The sequence below is a fragment of the Salmo salar genome, chromosome ssa15 (genome assembly GCF_905237065.1).
Source record: "Salmo salar chromosome ssa15, Ssal_v3.1, whole genome shotgun sequence".
NCBI classification, from domain to species: Eukaryota; Metazoa; Chordata; class Actinopteri; order Salmoniformes; family Salmonidae; genus Salmo; species Salmo salar.
In genome coordinates, this window is record NC_059456.1 from 53370293 (window position 1) to 53390359 (window position 20067).

Here is a 20067-nt window from a genome sequence, read left to right on the forward strand (position 1 = left end):
CAACACTGTTCCTGGAGTGCCGTAGGTAATTCCGGATTTTGTTCCAACTAGGCACCACACCTGACCAACTGAGCTAATTGATCAGTTCAATGATTGCCTAAATTCAACACACCTGGTCTTCCAGGTACGTTAAATCAAAAACATGAAGTGCCTGCGGCACTCTAGGACCAGGGTTGCCCACCCTTGCTCTACATAGTTGTGTTCTGAGCGTCACTGAGTAGGCTGATACCATAGAGAATGATAGAGGCCTCTAATGGCCAAAAGCCTGTTTTAGCATGGGCAGTGCCATTAAGGGCTTCCATCAATGCTTCTGCCATTTTAAAGTAGTCGAAGTAGTCAACTGGGTGGGGATTCCTATGGGTTGTAGCCTCAAAGGCGCTGCCCATGCTGTCACAGAAGCTATAATGGCACAGACATAAAGATGAGTCTTCTATTTAGCTCTATGACTGATACCTCATTTCATGGGTGCACACTCTATAGGTAAAGCTGCACAGTCCAATATAAATGTTCATTACGCAAAATAGGTTGACTGAGGAGTCCTGCAATAAGATCTATGACGCTAATATTATTGTAAACTCTTTGGAATTGTAATCTGTGGGTGTCACTGAGTAGGCTGATACCTTTAAAGTGTGCACCAATGAAATGGGGTAAGGTTGTACAGTGCATATATACAGTGTACTCCCCATATATACAGGGTTTTTCTTTATTTTTACTATTTTCTACATTGTAGTATAATAGTGAAGACATCAAAACTATGAAATAGCACATATGGAATCATGTAGTAACCAAAAAGTGTTAAACAAATCAAAATATATTATATATTTGAGATTCTTCAAAGTAGCCACCCCTTTGCCTTGATGACGGCTTTGCACACTCTTGGCATTCTGTCAACCAGCTTCATGAGGTAGTCACCTGAAATGCATTTCAATTAACAGGTGTGCCTTCTTAAAAGTTAATTTGTGTAATTTCTTTCCTTCTTACAGTTTTTCTCAATTGCTAAAACACTAAAACCCATTGGCTGAACAAAGTTCTCAGTTGCCTGGACTCATTTAGCTAATTATGCAGTCTGTTGTCAATACCTTAAACCATTTCACATGGTAAAACACAATTTGCAGATCTCACTTAGACTTTTCAGCAAAACACTAAACACATTCTCATTCTCAAAACACATTCTGCACTCTAATGCACATGTCATCCATACTGGTAAACACAAGTGGCAACAATCAAATACAAATAGAGAAGACATGTCATTGATTGAACACAACCACTCAAAATTTATTCAACTTGTTTCAAATGATGCGACACAACCAATATAAGCCAGTTCAGAGAGCAAACAGGTTGTTGAAGGTGGGAAGGAGAAAGTCTGAGAATGGATAGAAGAAACAATGTGAGAAGACGAGGACGAGGGCGTATGCGAGGTGGGCGACGAGGAGGAAGAGGAGGAGGAGGGCAAGAAAGAGGAAGAGGAGGATGAAGAGGAAGACAAAGAGTAGAAATATCTGATGAAATTCGAGCAACAGTTATAGACCATGTTCTTGTCCATGGACTGACAATGAGGGAAGCAGACTTAGAGTGCAACCCAATTTGAGCCGATTTTTTTGTGTCCACCATAGTAAGGACATTCAGAGAAGAGAACAGGTACAGTATACTACTGTATTTTTGTAATTGCAAATTTACTGTACTACCCTATGCAGCTGTTTCAATAGACATTTGGAAAGTTAATCACTGTATGTATTGTACTGCATGAAAATGTTTTGTAACTGCACAACTACTTTTTGTAGAATTGCAAGGCTGCCACATGCAGGTGGAAGGACAGTTATATTCACTCGGGAGCAAGAGGTCGTTATACACTGCTCAAAAAAATAAAGGGAACACTTAAACAACACAATGTAACTCCAAATCAATCACACTTCTGTGAAATCAAAACTGTCCACTTAGGAAGCAACACTGATTGACAATACATTTCACATGCTGTTGTGCAAATGGAATAGACAACAGGTGGAAATTATAGGCAATTAGCAAGACACCCCCAATAAAGGAGTGGTTCTGCAGGTGGGGACCACAGACCACTTCTCAGTTCCTATGCTTCCTGGCTGATGTTTTGGTCACTTTTGAATGCTGGCGGTGCTTTCACTCTAGTGGTAGCATGAGACGGAGTCTACAACCCACACAAGTGGCTCAGGTAGTGCAGCTCATCCAGGATGGCACATCAATGCGAGCTGTGGCAAGAAGGTTTGCTGTGTCTGTCAGCGTAGTGTCCAGAGCATGGAGGCGCTACCAGGAGACAGGCCAGTACATCAGGAGACGTGGAGGAGGCCGTAGGAGGGCAACAACCCAGCAGCAGGACCGCTACCTCCGCCTTTGTGCAAGGAGGAGCAGGAGAAGCACTGCCAGAGCCCTGCAAAATGACCTCCAGCAGGCCACAAATGTGCATGTGTCTGCTCAAACGGTCAGAAACAGACTCCATGAGGGTGGTATGAGGGCCCGACGTCCACAGGTGGGGGTTGTGCTTACAGCCCAACACCGTGCAGGACGTTTGGCATTTGCCAGAGAACACCAAGATTGGCAAATTCGCCACTGGCGCCCTGTGCTCTTCACAGATGAAAGCAGGTTCACACTGAGCACGTGACAGAGTCTGGAGACGCAGTGGAGAATGTTCTGCTGCCTGCAACATCCTCCAGCATGACCGGTTTGGCGATGGGTCAGTCATGGTGTGGGGTGGCATTTCTTTGGGGGGCCGCACAGCCCTCCATGTGCTCGCCAGAGGTAGCCTAACTGCCATTAGGTACCGAGATGAGATCCTCAGACCCCTTGTGAGACCATATGCTGGTGCGGTTGGCCCTGGGTTCCTCCTAATGCAAGATCTAGGATGTGTTGTTTAAGTGTCCCCTTTATTTTATTGAGCAGTATAGTTGGCATGGTCCTTCAAGATAATGCAATAGGACTCCAGGAACGAGTGATACAAGACAACACACACTTCCAGGGAATCGACAGTGTGAGCATTTCCACAATTGACCGTGTCCTCCATCGTAACAGGATGCGAGTGAAACAAGTATACAGAGTACCTTTTGAGCGCAACTCACCAAGGGTGAAAGAACTGCGAGCTCAGTATGTGCAAGTAAGTGTACATTCAGAAACATTTACTGTAATCCAGATTGTCTACAGTACTAACACATACTATGTGAATGACATTACTCTTCAGTACATACAATGTATGTGAATCAGAAGTGCATACAGTAGGCCTAATTGTACTCTACAGTATAGCACTGTCTCTGTACGACTTACAAAATCCTACATACAGTATATTGTATTTCTACACAGACAATATTTGACTTGGAATCCTTGGACAGACCCCATGAGTTCATCTTTGTCGATGAAGCAGGCTTCAATCTAACAAAGAGGACAAGGAGAGGCCGAAACATAATTGGACAGCGGGCCATTGTTGAAGTCCCTGGTCAACGAGGTGGCAATGTCACAATCTGTGCTGCTATCAGCAACCATGGTGTTCTACATCACCATGTTACACTCAGGCCATATAACACCCAGCACCTTCTAAGATTTATTGCCAATCTAAGAGATATTTTATTTGAGCGGCAGGTTCAAGAGCTAAATCAGAATCCCATTCCCACCTATGTGATAGTGTGGGACAATGTCAGTTTCCACCGAGCTGCTCAGGTAAGGGAATGGTTTAACATCAATGGGCAGTTTATGAACTTGTACCTCCCTCCATACTCGCCTTCCTGAATCCGATTGAGGAGTTTTTCTCCTCTTGGAGATGGAAAGTGTATGATAGACAACACTACACCAGAGTAAATCTGCTGCAAGCCATGGATTTAGCCTGTGGTGATATAGGTGAGGAATCATGTCAGGGCTGGATACGGCACACAAGAGGCTTCTTCCCCCGTTGCCTCAGGAGGGACAATATTGCTTGTGATGTCGACGAAGTGCTCTGGCCTGACCCAGCCCAAAGACAAGAAGAAGCACATTGATCACATGTTTTGTGTTGTGACAAGGTAGGGATGGTATGCAGAAGATAGCCCTATTTGGTAAATGACCAAGTCCATATTATGGCAAGAACAGCTCAAATAAGCAAAGATAAATGACCGTCCATCATTACTTTAAGACATGAAGGTTAGTCAATGCGAAACATTTCAAGAACTTTGAAAGTTTCTTCAAGTGCAGTTGGAAAAACCATCAAGCGCTATGATGAAACTGGCTCTCATGAGGACCGCCACAGGAAAGGAAGTCCCAGTGTTACCTCTGCTGCAGAGGATAAGTTCATTAGAGTTGCCATCTTCAGAAATTTCAGGCCAAATAAATGCTTCAGAGTTCAAGTAACAGACACATCTCAACATCAAATGTTCAGAGGAGACCGCATGAATCAGGCATTCATGGTCGAATTGCTGCAAAGAAACCACTACAAATGGACACTAGTAAGAATATTTTTTCATTTTTTCCTTTGTTTTGTTTTTACATTTATTTAATTAGGCAAGTCAGTTAAGAACAAATTCGTATTTACAATGACGGCCTACCCCGGCGAAAACCTAACCTGGACGACGCTGGGCCAATTGTGCGCCGCCTTATGGGACTCCCAATCCCGGACGGTTGTGGTAAAGCCTGGAATCGAACCAGGGTCTGTAGTGACGCCTCTAGCACTGAGATACAGTGCCTTAGACCGCTGCGCCACACACTTAAGCAGAATGGCTACCACAGCATTCTGCAGCGATACGCCATCCCATATGGTTTTCGCCTAGTGGGACTATCATTTGTTTTTCAACAGGACAATGACCAAACACATCTCCAGGCTGTGTAAGGGCTATTTGACCAAGAAGGAGGGTGATGGAGTGCTGCATCAGATGACCTGGCCTCCACAATCCCCCGACCTCATCCCAATTGAGATGGTTTGGGATGAGTTGGACCGCAGAGGGAAGGAAAAGCAGTGAACGAGTGCTTAGCATATCTGGGAACTCCTTCAAGACTGTTAGAAAAGCATTCCTCATGAAGCTGGTTGAGAGAATTCCAAGCGTGTGCAATGCTGTCATCAAGGCAAAGGGTGGCTACTTTAAAGAATCTAAAATATATTTTGGTTTGTTTAACACTTTTGGTTACTACATGAGTCCATATGTGTTATTTCATAGTTTTGATGTCTTCACTATTATTCTACAATGTAGAAAATAGTAAAAATAAAGAAAAACCCTTGAATGAGTAGGTGTGTACAAACTTTTGACTGGTACTGTTTATACAGTGCATGCGGAAAGTACTCAGACTCCTTGACTTTTTCCACACTTTGTTACATTGATGAAAAAAAATTGTTATCCACTCTACACACAATACCCCATAATGACAATGCGAAAACAGGTTTTTAGAAGAGAAAAAAACAAACAGAAAAAAAACAAGTATTCAGACCCTTTGCTATAAGGTTAGAAATTGAACTCGGGTGCATCCTGTTTCCATTGATCATCCTTGAGATGTTTCTACAACTTGATTGGAGTCCACCTGTGGTAAATTCAATTGATTGGAAATGATTTGGAAAGTCACACATGTCTATATAAGGTCCCACAGTTGACGGTGCATGTCAAAGCAAAAACCAAGCCATGAGGTCGAAGGAATTGGCCATAGAGCTCTGAGACAGGATTGTGTCAAGGAACAGATCTGGGGAAGGGTATCAAAACATTTCCGCAGCATTGAAAGTCACCAAGTGGCCTCCATCATTCTTAAATGAAATTAGTTTGGAACAACCAAGAATCTACCTAGAACTGGCCGCCCAGCCAACCTGAGCAATGGGAAGAAGGGCCTTGGTCAGGGAGGTGACCAAGGACCCGATGGTCACTCTGACAGAGCTCTTCTGTGGAGATGGGAGAAACTTCCAGAAGGACAGTCATCTCTGCAGCACTCCACCAATCAGGCCTTTATGGTAGAGTGGCCAGACAGAATCCACTCCTCAGTAAAAGGCATATTACAACCCGCTTGGAGTTTGCCAAAAGGCACCTAAAGACTCTCAAACATGAGAAACAAGATTCTCTGGTCTGATGAAACCAAGATTGAACTCTTTGGCCTGAATGCCAAGCGTCACGTCTGGAGGAAACCTGGCACCATCCCTACGGTGAAGCATGGTGATGGCAGCGTAATGTTATGGGGATGTTTTTCAGCGGCAGGGACTGGGAGACTAGACCAGATCTAGGGAAAGATAAACGGAGCAAAGTACAGAAAGATCCATAATGAAAACCTGCTACAGAGCACTCAGGACCTCAGACTTGGGCGAAGGTTCACCATCTAACAGGACAACGACCGTAAGCACACAGCCAAGACAACATAGGAGTGGCTTTGGGACAAGTCTCTGAATGTCCTTGAGTGGCCCAGCCAGAGCCCGGACTTTAACCTGATCGAACATCTCTGGAGAGACCTGAAAATAGCTGTGCATCAACTCTCCCCATCCGACCTGATAGAGCTTGAGAGGATCTACAGAAAATAAATGGGAGAAACTCCCCAAATACAAGTGTGCCAAGCTTGTAGCGTCATACCCAAGAAGACTCGAGGCTGTAATCGCTGCCAAAGGTGCTTCAACAAAGTACTGAGGAAAGGGTCTGAATACTTATGTTATATCTGTTTTTTTATATATATATATATTCACATTTGCAAACATTCCTAAAAAACATTTTTTGCTTTGTCATTATGGGGTATTGTGTGTAGATTGATGAGGGGGGGGAAGATTTTGTCAATTTTTAGCTGTAACGTAACAAAATGTGGAAAAAGTCAAGGGGTCTGAATACTATCCGAATGCACTGTATATCCCCCAATGCAAACAGTCTAATAAATTCACATTTTATCTGTTTATTATCAAATTAATTCATTGTCGTATTTATTTATGAGTTATATAACAACATTTCAACCTTGTTTAGCATGATCTAGTCCAAATATGGCATTATTCCACTGTTTGTATCTGTTTGTATCAGTTTCAATGGGGGCCTTTTATTTTGAAGGCGAACAGATTTTCACACAGGTGAACTGACCCACAAAATAGGTTACTTAATTTTTTTGATTGAATCCGAAATCTATTACATGTCCAATATCCCTGTTTCCCAACCTATGTCAATGGGAATGAGACTGAGTGTACCGATATGCTGGGATTGGCTTTTTTTAAATAAAAGAATGGCTGTCTGACCCACTTCCAAATGAAATCTAAACAGTCAACAAGAGAGATAGGCACGTTATAATGACTGCCACCAGAGAGACATTGCACAATTCTTCAAGCTCTTCTATGAAATTACAAAAAATGTAAATCAAGAATGTGAAATATAATATGCTGAGCCTGGACTACAAAGGGAGTGTATTTCCTCCAGAATTTGAAACAGCTTTTTTTTATTTTACATAATAGTCACTACCAGCAAGCTTCTCATCAAGACCTCGACAATCTGAATGGTTTTCAAAGGGAGATTGTTGGTCACTGAATTTAATTTTCAGAAAGAACAAAATTATATTTCAGTATTATTCCCACACAGTAGTTCTGATTCAAAACAATACGTACGAAACAATATATATTGTGATCTTACAGGGACTGTATTATTGGTTTGGGGTTTTTGGTTTTATTGTCCTCCCCTACAAAAGATGGGTCAGTCGACTCCATCTGCCCGCGAGCTGTTTTTGTACACTCCGCAACAGAACAGTTTTGTGTCGCGCGGGCCTTAAATTAGTAGCTTTTCTACATTCTTTTCAAAAGATGCTCGCTCACGGAATCAAAACAATCAAACGAAGAACAAGAATTCTCAAGAAACTCTTGCCTCTAATTAAACTTGGATAGAATTAAAATCAAGTAACTTCCACGTAGTTTGAAGGGTGTATTTGTTATTTTACTTCACTACTGTCGATCTCGAACGTTTACAAGACCAAGCTCGCGCCAGTCTGATGAATTCGCCGAACCAGGACGAAGATGATGTGCCCGTTAAAGACCCGGTGAAATACGGCGAGCTGGTCATATTGGGGTGAGTAACAGTAGGCTAGACGGATAAATTGGTCTCACCGGATCGAAACTGAGGTAATAGTCGTGGTAGCGCGATTCGGCTACTACTATTATGTTCGCCTACAACGAAAAAAATTTGAAAGGATGACGTGTGAGTCGATTGAGTTCGGGTTGGTTTTGTTCTACACAGACAAACGTTATCCTTTATTGCTATTCAGAAAATGTAAGCTTATTTAGATTTCGCAACAAATTTGCCCAACACAATTGTGGGGAAATTATTGTGAAGTTGCTAGAGAACGAGCGCTAAGTATAGTATAGTAACGTTACTGTAACTTTGTAACACTGGGGACTGATTTGATACACTGTTACTTCGTAACAGCGCCCGAATATAATTGTTATAATAAGTAGTCTGCTACATCATCATAAGCCCACACTGAAATGAGTAAGGAGGATGTAGGCTTTTTTTCTTCAATAAAGATCTGAGTCGGTGTAAAATCAGCACTCGATTGCTCAGGCTGAAAATACCTATGATGTCATGCTATTCTGGAGCTGTGATGATCACAGAAAGTGGGACACTGGATGAAACCAAACCAACCTGTAAAACACAGCCTAACATATCCCACCACAATTGATGTGTATATATAGCCTACTTTTGTGGTTCACTTAGGGAATTAATCAACAACCACACACAGGCCTATTGGAGTATTCACAAATGGTGCCTGCATGTTGGCGAACGTATTTTCCCCACACATACCAGACAGGATGTGCATAAGAGAGACAGACATTCAGCATTTCCACCTCTGCCCAGTCTATAGTCCTGAGGATCTTTGGCTTAACTACTTTCCCATGTACTCTCTCATTCTCAAACTTCTGTTGTGCTTCAAGAGCATCCTGTACACAGGCCTGTGATGACACCACTCTTCCCCTCTCCACCCCTCCTGAACTAGACTACTGCCCAATCCCAAATCAACCCCTAGCCCTGACCTGGGCACAGATATGAGCAATATAGTTATTATAGCTAGCCTACCTCTTGTCTGGAATTTTTTTGGCATGTTGCATGTACCTCTCCAATGCTCTCAGACTTACACAAGTAACACAACATAATGGTAGGGGCTAATGGTTTATACACAGTGTTGTGTTAACGCTCCCGGCTCTAAACACATTATGTTTCTCCCTGCATCCTCCATTTTCACACTTGACTCTCTCCCCCTCTCGTTTCAGTACTGTCTCAATAACATGCAAAAAATATGCAAGAAGAGTGGAATTCTGACTACTACCTCAAGTGTAGTAATAGTAATGTGTTAGCAGTATGGTCAAATCTCCACCTAGCCCTCGTGGCTATGCTGTCCATATGCTGCTGACCATCATGGGCATAGAGTCAGGCTGCACTTGAATACTGATTAGCCGTATTCTCCCCCCTGTAGCTAAAGGACATACAGTGGCAGAGACAAAACAGCCATGCGTGACACTACAAAGCACGCAGTCCTCTGCAGAAATGCTATTGGTATCTCCCTCTCTCCTTTGTAATTATACTGTAATGATTTAGTAATTACATGAAATCTTGTTCACACACAGACCCAATGATGTTCTCGGAAATGCTGAATGTTCTTCCCAGTTCTCTTGCTGCAGTATAACATTGAGGAAATCTTGAGAGAACCCTCTCCTCGTCGCTATCAGACGTGTATATTTTGACTATAACTAGCCTATGTTAGCGTTGGGCCGGTAACCAAAAGGTTGCTGGATCGAATCCCAGAGCTGAGAAGGTAAAAATCTTTTCGTTCTGCCCCTGAGCAAGGCAGTTAACCCACTGTTCCCTGGGCGCCGATGATGTGGATGTCGATTAAGGCAGCCCCATGCACCTCTCTGATTTAGAAGGGTTGGGTTAAATGCGGAAGACCCATTTCAGTTGAATACATTCAGTTGTAAAACTGATTAGGTATCCCCCTTTCCCTTTTATGCTGTGATGGCATGATTTGCCAGATCCACCTTAACCATCAAATGTTCCGCAGGCTCGGTCTATCGGTTTCTCAGTGCAGGGCATGTGATGTGGTGATTGTTCTGCAGTGAGTCCCAGTCTGCTATCTGTCATTCATTATCTTAGTTAGACTAGGCTGAGTGGGCTCTCTGGTTCTGTGTGCTAGCCAGGGCCCAGCCCGGCTCTGCAGCTCACCCCTGCCCTTCTCTCTCGCGCCCACTTCTCCTTCTCTACTTTCTATCTTTCTTTGTCTTACTCCTCCCCCAGTGCTGTTTGCTGACTCTCTGAGAGAAGCAGTCCCTAATGGCACCTCTGCCCTCCACAAAAATAAGGCCTGTGTCAGGGGACAGAGGAAGTGAATATTTCATACTGCGTACAGCTGTTGGGCAATGTCAAACCTTTTTCCTATTGTGATTATGTACTCATAAAACATTGTGATTTGATGGTATCGCCCCCTATTGGCCCCTATTTTAATAGCGCCAAATCGCGGGCTACAACTGGATGAATCATGATGAAAGATAATGTTGCTGAAAGCCTGGGCAGAGGCTAAGTGCAAGCAAACATTTTATAATATTCCTTTCTGGTGGAGATTCAGCACGGAACAGGTGTGTCTGTGTCTCGCGCACATGATGCAGAAAAGTGACTCCACTAATAAGGAACGAGCTGTCATACCGTAGTGAATTAGGTTATAACTCATGGGCTGGATAAGCAAGTCTACAGTCTTCAGAACTGGATAATAATTATGTTGCCTCATCCTCGTTCTATCTCTCATAAAGCTGTGATTGAGAATAGCCTATGCCTAGGCTTATAGACTCCAACTTTTGTAGTTGTTCTTTTTGTAAGAGGAAACTTTAGGACAACACCTTCTTAGGCTATTAGAATATTTGGGAAATAAGCTACTGTTTGTAACTTTAACTTGCCGTAAAGCTTTTATGATAGGTCTAGTAGGAGGACAGGTTATTGGCCATTTGGTTTTTGACCTCGCATGGAGGGATTTTTCCACCCCGTATGGATCACTTCTTTCTTAATAAGATAAACTTGTCATTCAATTTTTCTATAGGCTATTGATAATGTTTGTTCTCTCTCATTATTAGTACCCTGGCTACCTTACGTTTGTTGGCTATTTAAACAAGTTAAGGTGGAACTCCGTTAGATTAATATACTGCTCAAAAAAATAAAGGGAACACAAACAACACATCCTAGATCTGAATGATAGAAATAATCTTATTAAATACTTTTTTCTTTACATAGTTGAATGTGCTGACAACAAAATCACACAAAAATAATCAATGGAAATCCAATTTATCAACCCATGGAGGTCTGGATTTGGAGTCACACTCAAAATTAAAGTGGAAAACCACACTACAGGCTGATCCAACTTTGATGTAATGTCCTTAAAACAAGTCAAAATGAGGCTCAGTAGTGTGTGTGGCCTCCACGTGCCTGTATGACCTTCCTACAACGCCTGGGCATGCTCCTGATGAGGTGGCGGATGGTCTCCTGAGGGATCTCCTCCCAGACCTGGACTAAAGCATCCGCCAACTCCTGGACAGTCTGTGGTGCAATGTGGCGTTGATGGATGGAGCGAGACATGATGTCCCAGATGTGCTCAATTGGATTCAGGTATGGGGAACGGGCGGGCCAGTCCATAGCATCAATGCCTTCGTCTTGCAGGAACTGCTGACACACTCCAGCCACATGAGGTCTAGCATTGTCTTGCATTAGGAGCAACCCAGGGCCAACCGCACCAGCATATGGTCTCACAAGGGGTCTGAGGATCTCATCTCGGTACCTAATGGCAGTCAGGCTACCTCTGGCGAGCACATGGAGGGCTGTGCAGCCCCCCAAAGAAATGCCACCCCACACCATGACTGACCCATCGCCAAACCGGTCATGCTGGAGGATGTTGCAGGCAGCAGAACGTTCTCCACTGCGTCTCCAGACTCTGTCACGTGCTCAGTGTGAACCTGCTTTCATCTGTGAAGAGCACAGGGCGCCAGTGGCGAATTTGCCAATCTTGGTGTTCTCTGGCAAATGCCAAACGTCCTGCACGGTGTTGGGCTGTAAGCACAACCCCCACCTGTGGACGTCGGGCCCTCATATCACCCTCATGGAGTCTGTTTCTGACTGTTTGAGCAGACACATGCACATTTGTTGCCTGCTGGAGGTCATTTTGCAGGGCTCTGGCAGTGCTTCTCCTGCTCCTCCTTGCACAAAGCGGTCCTGCTGCTGGGTTGTTGCCCTCCTAAGGCCTCCTCCACGTCTCCTGATGTACTGGCCTGTCTCCTGGTAGCGCCTCCATGCTCTGGACACTACGCTGACAGACACAGCAAACCTTCTTGCCACAGCTCGCATTGATGTGCCATCCTGGATGAGCTGCACTACCTGAGCCACTTGTGTGGGTTGTAGACTCCGTCTCATGCTACCACTAGAGTGAAAGCACCGCCAGCATTCAAAAGTGACCAAAACATCAGCCAGGAAGCATAGGAACTGAGAAGTGGTCTGTGCTCCCCATCTGCAGAAGCACTCCTTTATTGGGGGTGTCTTGCTAATTGCCTATAATTTCCACCTGTTGTCTATTCCATTTGCACAACAGCATGTGAAATTTATTGTCAATCAGTGTTGCTTCCTAAGTGGACAGTTTGATTTCACAGAAGTGTGATTAACTTGGAGTTACATTGTGTTGTTTAAGTGTTCCCTTTATTTTTTTTGAGCAGTGTACACACTACTGAGCCTCATTTTGACTTGTTTTAAGGACATTACATCAAAGTTGGATCAGCCTGTAGTGTGGTTTTCCACTTTAATTTTGAGTGTGACTCCAAATCCAACTATATAAAGAAAAAAGTATTTAATAAGATTATTTCATTCAGATCTAGGATGTGTTGTTTAAGTGTTCCCTTTATTTTCTTGAGCTGTATATATTTTTTAAATGAATAGGTTTAGGCTTTAAGGCACATGCATCTGACAGAGTGTGAGAGAGAAACAATGTTTTCTGGCAGGACATTTTGCGCTGCTTTGGTGGAATTCTCCGCTCTATCTAGTCTACATTCCTCTCTTGCGTTCTGTAGGCCTATATAACATAGGCTATAGCAAAAGGAAAGGAATAGGCAGATTACTCGGAATGTCACACGTGTGCTGCCCTGCCGTCCACCTCCATTCTTTACTACGCAGCGCCAGTCAAGTTCAAATAGGCAAACCATCGCCTGTCACATCACGATGTTGTCACCATCGACCATGGCTGTCAGTCATTGTTGATAGACAATACTATTGTAATGTCGCCAAACCCTACTGTGTTTTGCATGGCCAGTTCTGGTCCATCTGCTTCCCGCGTCACATTGCATCTCGGCCCTCTCATCTCTTTCTGTATCCCTCTCTTCCTGACCTCTGCCCTGCTCTACTCCTGCTCTCTCTCGCCCTCTCCCTCCTGTTTACCCCCTTTCTCTCTGCCCTCTCTCCCTGCCCTGTCTCTTTCTTTCTGGTCTCTTTCTCCTTCCCCCCCCCCGCCTGTTCAGCTCTGTCCTGATGTGACGCAGGGTCATTGTACAGGTAGCAGTGGGTTCCCTTCAGATCTCCTCTCCTTAGATCTCATGACCGGGCCTCACTACTGCACTCTGTTCCAATACTGTGGGATGGGAAATATCTTGGCTTGTCTGGTCTGGACTAACATTTGTGAAAGGGAAAGATCTTGGCTTAGGTCTGGTTTAGAACTGTGGAATGATGCTGATCGTCCAGGAAGAGCAGCTGCAGCTTGGCATAGAGAGGCATAGCTTTGTTAAAAGAGGAGAGGGGGAGGGCTGGGAGAAAGGAGGAAGGGCTAGAAAGAGAGGAGAGGAATAATTTGATTTGAAAGCAGGGTTGATGTCCCCTCAAAGGGCTCTGTGTGCACTGGGCATCATCTGAATAGTGTTTAATAGGTACCATGCCCAGCTGATTAGCTGAAAGCAGGCCTCACCGTGAACTCTTAGCGTGACAATGCAGTGCAGCTCTACTCAGTTGCCCAGAAAGCTAGAGACAAGAAAGAGTTTTTAGGTTTGAACAATCAGCTGAGATGACTGCACAGTTCCATTTAGGCTAACGCTTGCTCATTCTTTCTCTTCCGTGTCTCTCACTGTCTCTTTCGGTGCTGACACACTAACAAACGCATACATACATACACACACACACACACACACACACACACACAGAGAAAAATGCCCAGAGGTGAGGTTAAGAAGGAGTTGAGCCTAAGTATTCAGAGCACCATATTCATTCAATCGTTGTTATTCAGGCATTTGCTGAATACAGTTTAATTGGTGTTTCAGTGTAAAGAGGGTTCGCCCAGTAAGCGTGCTATTCTGAGGTTTCAAGTGGCCTGTCAGTGAATCGGGCTCAAGTGGTACTTATCCGTATCTATGAGCGGGTAGTTGTACATTAGTTGTCTGTGAGGAATGAGTGGTGGAGGTGATAGGCCAGCATTATAAAAGGGATGTTTCATTCTGTAGCAAAGTAGGCCCACAGAAACCAACACTGACGTGAGACCGTCAAAATGGAAGAGCCAAATGATCAGTAGGGATTTGCGATATCTCCAATGATCAAATGAGGTGAATAGGCTACATGGCGTATTTTCTTTCTTATTTATTTATTTTCAGATTTTGTTATTTAAAGCAGGCAGACCAGCATCGAGGAATTCAGTTACTGTTCGATTGAACGAATGGGCAAAATTAGTGACCTAAGTGACTTTGGGCATGGTATGATCGTCGGTGGTTCCAGTATGTCAAACGGCCTCCCGGGCTTTTCACGTACGACAGTGTCTAGGATTTACCGAGAATCGTGCAATAAACAAAACATCCAGTCAGTGGTAGGCCTGTGGACGAAAACGATTTGTTTATTAGAGGTCGAAGGAGAATGGCAAGCCAAAAACAGGCAAATAACGGCACAGTACAACAGTGGTGTGCAGAATGTCATCTCGGAATGTACAACTGATCAGTCCTTGTCACAGATGGGCTATTGCAGCAGAGGATCACTCCTATCAGCTAAAAACAAAAAGAAGCGGATCACCAACTCTGGACAATTGAGGAGTGGAAAAAAACATTGCCTGGTCCGACAAATCCCGGTTCCTGTTGCGTCATGCTGATGGCTGAGTCAGGATTTGGCGTGAGCAGCATGAGTCCATGGCCCCATCCTGCCTGGTGTAAACAGTACAGGCTGGTGGCAGTGGTGTAATGGTGTGGGAATGTTTTCCTGGCACGTGTTAGGTCCCTTGATACCAATTGAGCAAGGTTTCCATGCCCTGAAGAATTCAGGCTGTTCTGGGGGTAAAGGGGTGGGGTTTGACCAAGTACTAGATGGGTGAAGCAAATCAACTGGCCACTGAGTGTATATTCCTGTTGTACCTGTGGGCTGCCACTGAATTTCTTTATTTCATTTTTTAAAAATACATATATCCAAAGGAATTATCATATTACATAGTTTAGTAACAAAACATTTAGCATGTAATTTATTTAATGTAGAATCTCTGTATGTGTTTGTGTTCTCTAGGTACAATGGCTCTCTGCCCAGTGGAGACCGGGGGAGGAGGAAGAGCCGCTTCGCTCTGTACCGGAGGACCAAGGCCAACGGAGTCAAACCCAGCACTGTTCACATCCTCAACACACCACAGGACAGCAAGGTGTGTGTGTGTGTGTGTGTGTGTGTGTGTGTGTGTGTGTGTGTGTGTGTGTGTGTGTGTGTGTGTGTGTGTGTGTGTGTGTGTGTGTGTGTGTGTGTGTGTGTGTGTGTGTGTGTGTGTGTGTGTGTGTGTGTGTGTGTGTGTGTGTGTGATGTTACCGTAGTCTTCCTATAGTGGGAAATGCTGTCCTCATGGTAGGCCTACAGTAACGGAGTGTGTGTGAGAGGATATCGCAGCAATATGAGGATGTAGAGGTCTACCCTAAACTCTCCTCTCCTGTGGTGGTGTTGTGATTGCAGGCAATCCACAGCAGGGGGCAGCACAGCATCTCCTTCACTCTGTCCCGCAACCAGACAGTGGTGGTGGAGTACTGCCACGACAACGACACTGACATGTTTCAGGTAAACACCACAGCAATGCTTTTTTTCTTTCGGCTAAACACGAAAATAATGCCTGCCTGCTTATCTAGGTAATACTGAGTTCTTTGTCTTCCAAAAACAGGAAGAACAGAAAGAGGATAGCGACTGTACACCCAGGTGTTGCTACCACATTTTCCATTTTAGGAAGCTTTTGCTGTGTGTATACACCCTCCTCCAGAGTTTGTGTATCGGATGCTTTATTTTGGCTCACATGCTGGGAATACTCTCCACCACATATGGGCTTGGTGTGTGTGTGTGTGTGTGTGTGTGACACACTGAAATAAATAATAATTAAATCAGCCAATCCCACACCAAACCCCTACTGTATTGTATGAGTAAGAACCACACCAGCAACCTTCCACAACAGCAGGGGAACGGGATAAATATTCAATCAGTAATGAAATAGATGTCTGGTGGCCAGCTTAGAACAGGACCCCGCATACATTCAAAGCACGGAGAGCGTTGTAGAACTATGAAATGTATCTTAAGTGGGTTATCACAGGTAATTCATTTACCGTGAGTAACTGCACACAGCCTGAAATTAAATGTAGCCAGATGTTATTGCTATTTTTGTGTGAACGATGACACAATCGTGGCAAGTAATAAGCACAGCAGGATCCCTGGCCTAATTAACAAGCTAAAGAAAAGCTCAAATCATCACAATCACATCCATCAATAAAACCAAAATCATGGCCTGACATAAATATTACTTTAAGTGGAGCAAAGGACCTTTAAAATTACTTTCCCATCGAACCCTGTTCTGAACACAAGACAGATCCCATGTAATGTTTCTCTCTCGCTCGTTTCCCTTGCAGATTGGGCGCTCCACAGAGTGTCCAATAGACTTTGTCGTGACGGACACATCAGGAGAGGGGAAGGAGTGCGAGGACCCCTCGGTGGCCCCCAGCACCATCTCCCGCTTCGCCTGCAGGGTGGTGTGTGAACGCAACCCCCCCTACACCGCACGCATCTACGCCGCTGGCTTTGACTCCTCCAAAAACATCTTTCTAGGGGTGAGTGTGTAGCACGGGCTCGGTAAAGTGACCAAATGGAGAGCTCTAAATGGATGTCAGTTGAAAACGAGTTGGAGAAGAGTGACACTTCATTAGGCACAAACGGAAGACAACAGTGTGTCCTTATAGGACATGTTCAGGTAGTACCGACCTACGTTTTCTCCCATTGGGTGGCTACTAAACACAACCCATCCTAGATGCGAGTAACCAAGCTTCTGTTCTCTCTCGGTTTTCTTATTCTATTTCATCTTCTTCATTACCTCCACTTCCAGGAGAAAGCCACTAAGTGGAAGAACCCGGATGGCCACATGGATGGTTTGACCACCAACGGGGTGCTGGTGATGCACCCTGAGGGTTTCCCTGAGGACAACAGACAGGGCCTGTGGAGGGAGATCTCTGTTTGTGGGGACGTCTACGCCCTCCGAGAGACACGCTCTGGACCCAGCCGAGGCAAACTGGTCAGTACCGTAGGCTACAAGAGACACAACCAGAGCACCCTATTCCCTATGGGCCCTTGTCAAAAGTAGTGCACTATATAGGGAATAGACACCTGTATGTATTTGTGAACGTATCATTTTCTCAGATTTTGTTCTTTGTGTGCATATGTACTAGTGTGTATCAGTAGTAGTCTGATGTCCTCCCTGTGTGTGTGTGTCTCCTGGCCTGTAGGCGGAGGGAGAGAGCAGTGCCCTGCGGGATGGTTCTCTGGTAGACCTGTGTGGAGCCACTCTGCTGTGGCGTACTGGAGAGGGCCTGCTCCATGCTCCCACCCTCCGCCACCTGGAGGCACTGCGACAGGAGCTCAACGCTGCCCGGCCACAGTGTCCTGTAGGCCTCAGTACCCTGGCATTCCCCAGCCTACCACGCAGCCACAGGTGGGTAGCTACTACACAGTGACCGACAAGGAGCTACACCACAAGGAGGTAGTATACATGAGTTGCCCCTATCTACTTGGACAGTGGTCGGGGCAAATTCAACCTTGAGAACTACACAAACATGCCTCGATTACAACTACGTTTTTATCCCTTGTAGTCTATTTAAAAGCTATTTTACAATACAACAACTACTACCAACAAAATAAATGGTGCTTTGAGTTTGAGGAAAAACTTAAAACCTAGTAGTTTTCCTTTTCTCCCCAGTCTGGAGGAGCGCCAGCCCTGGGTTTACCTCACCTGCGGACACGTGCACGGCCGCCACGACTGGGGCCAGCGCCCTGAGCGCCGGGCGGCGAGAGAAGGAGAGGGGGAAGGAGGGATCTCCACAGTCCGCCGGGAGTGCCCTCTATGCAGGAGCGTGGGGCCCTACGTGCCCCTGTGGCTGGGGTGTGAGCCCGCCGTGTACGTGGATGCTGGAGCGCCTACGTACGCGTTTGTACCCTGCGGCCACGTGTGTTCAGAGAGGACAGCCAAGTACTGGGCGGATACCCCGCTGCCCCATGGGACCCACGCCTTCCGGCCCACCTGTCCCTTCTGCTCTGCCCCCCTCAGCAGCACCCCACAGGGCTGGACACGCCTCATCTTCCAGGGCCCCATCGACTAGCCAGGGCTCCCACAGATGCATTCCATAACTACTACACAACAGTGGAACCAACAAAGTCACTAAACCAAAGGCCCAATCATAACTTGAGATAGTGTATAACCAATATGGATATTTTTCCAATTTACACTACATCCATGGTGATGTTAGACAAGTGTGTGCACCTCAAACATTTGTGTAATAATGTGTTAACGTCATTTTAGGATCTGTGCTGTAGTTTGCATTAGGCACATTTCTCTCAAGGTAAGATTTGGCCATAACAGAATCTCCCTTCAAAAGCAATAAGAACACCACTATAGCGAAGCATAGTTTTTAGATAAGCTAGTTTTTTGGCTAGTCATCCATGTCTCCAATTCTGTCTCTCTTCGGACATGGCTGAATGTTGTCTGCAGCTCAGGGGCTAAACCTGAGGTGTGTTGAAGTCACTGGATGTTCATGATGGCTGGTTTCCTGACAAATTCCTCTCAGCCCAATTTTGAACCAATAATGTAATGATGCTACTTCAGTGTTTGAGTGAATATTCCCTTTGACAAATATGAATTATCCGGAAAACAGAACATTGTAATATTTTGCGAAGCGGTTCAACCCCAAAGTACCAATAACTTACTCTACAGTTGCAAATATAAGTGATGTTGGTGAACATTCTGCAGTTTGACCACACCTCAGGTTTGTGACCAAACAGACAGGGTCTGTGTCATGAAACAGAGCAGAAAGGTCAGAAAGCGTGACATAAAGTAACCTCATAAGACATTTTTTTCAATGAAAATATAACTATTTTATTAAAATGGGGGGTGTTTGGGGTGGGATTTCATTTAGATGTTGAGTGTTAAGATGCTACTATTTTTCTATCTTGAGTATTTAGTTAAATGTGATTTCTCAATGTACGCGTTTTCTGTAAGTGTACGACTTAATATGTGTGTTCGATGAAACGAGGACAGTGAGATAAAATCGCCAACACTGTGTCACACACGTTACACGACCATAAACAATTGGCCAGACAATGAATGTAGCCAAATACTCAGGCTATACCAGCTTAGCCTGCCCAGGTGCTTGTATTGAATTGCTCTATATTATGCTACTACTATTTTTTTATCTGAACGTTGTGATATAGAGTACCAGTCGAAAGTTTGGACACATCTACTCATTCAAGGGTTTTTCTTAATGTTTTACTATTTTCTACATTGTAGAATAATAGTGAAGACATCAAAACTATGAAATAACACATATGGAGTCATGTAGTAACCAAAACAAGTGTAAAACAAATCAAAATGTATTTTATATTTGAGATTCTTCAAAGTAGCCACCCTTTGCCTTGATGATAGCTTTGCCCACTCTTGGCATTCTCTCAACCAGCTTCACCTGGAATGCTTTTCCAACAGTCTTGAAGGTGTTCCTACATATGCTGAGCACTTGTTGGCTGCTTTTCCTTCACTCTGCAGTCCAACTCATCCCAAACCATCTCAATTGGGTTGAGGTCGGGTGATTGTGGAGGCCAGGTCATCTGGTGCAGCACTCCATCA

General features: G+C 44.6%; 1 protein-coding gene across 2 annotated transcripts; it reads left to right on the forward strand.

Moving 5' to 3' along the window:
- The first annotated feature begins 7627 nt into the window (after positions 1-7627).
- Positions 7628-19758, forward strand: LOC106571579 (E3 ubiquitin-protein ligase pellino homolog 2). Of its 2 annotated transcripts, none has more exons than XM_014144806.2 (7): positions 7628-7979; positions 15450-15579; positions 15879-15980; positions 16814-17011; positions 17284-17469; positions 17681-17886; positions 18133-19758. In XM_014144806.2, the coding sequence occupies exons 1-7, from the start codon at positions 7903-7905 to the stop codon at positions 18548-18550; spliced, it is 1317 nt and encodes a 438-aa protein (XP_014000281.1). In that variant the 5' UTR covers positions 7628-7902; the 3' UTR covers positions 18551-19758. The 2 variants fall into 2 exon arrangements, with proteins under 2 accessions (XP_014000281.1, XP_014000283.1); XM_014144808.2 differs by having other exon boundaries at positions 7629-7979; positions 18151-19757.
- The last annotated feature ends 309 nt before the right edge of the window (positions 19759-20067 follow it).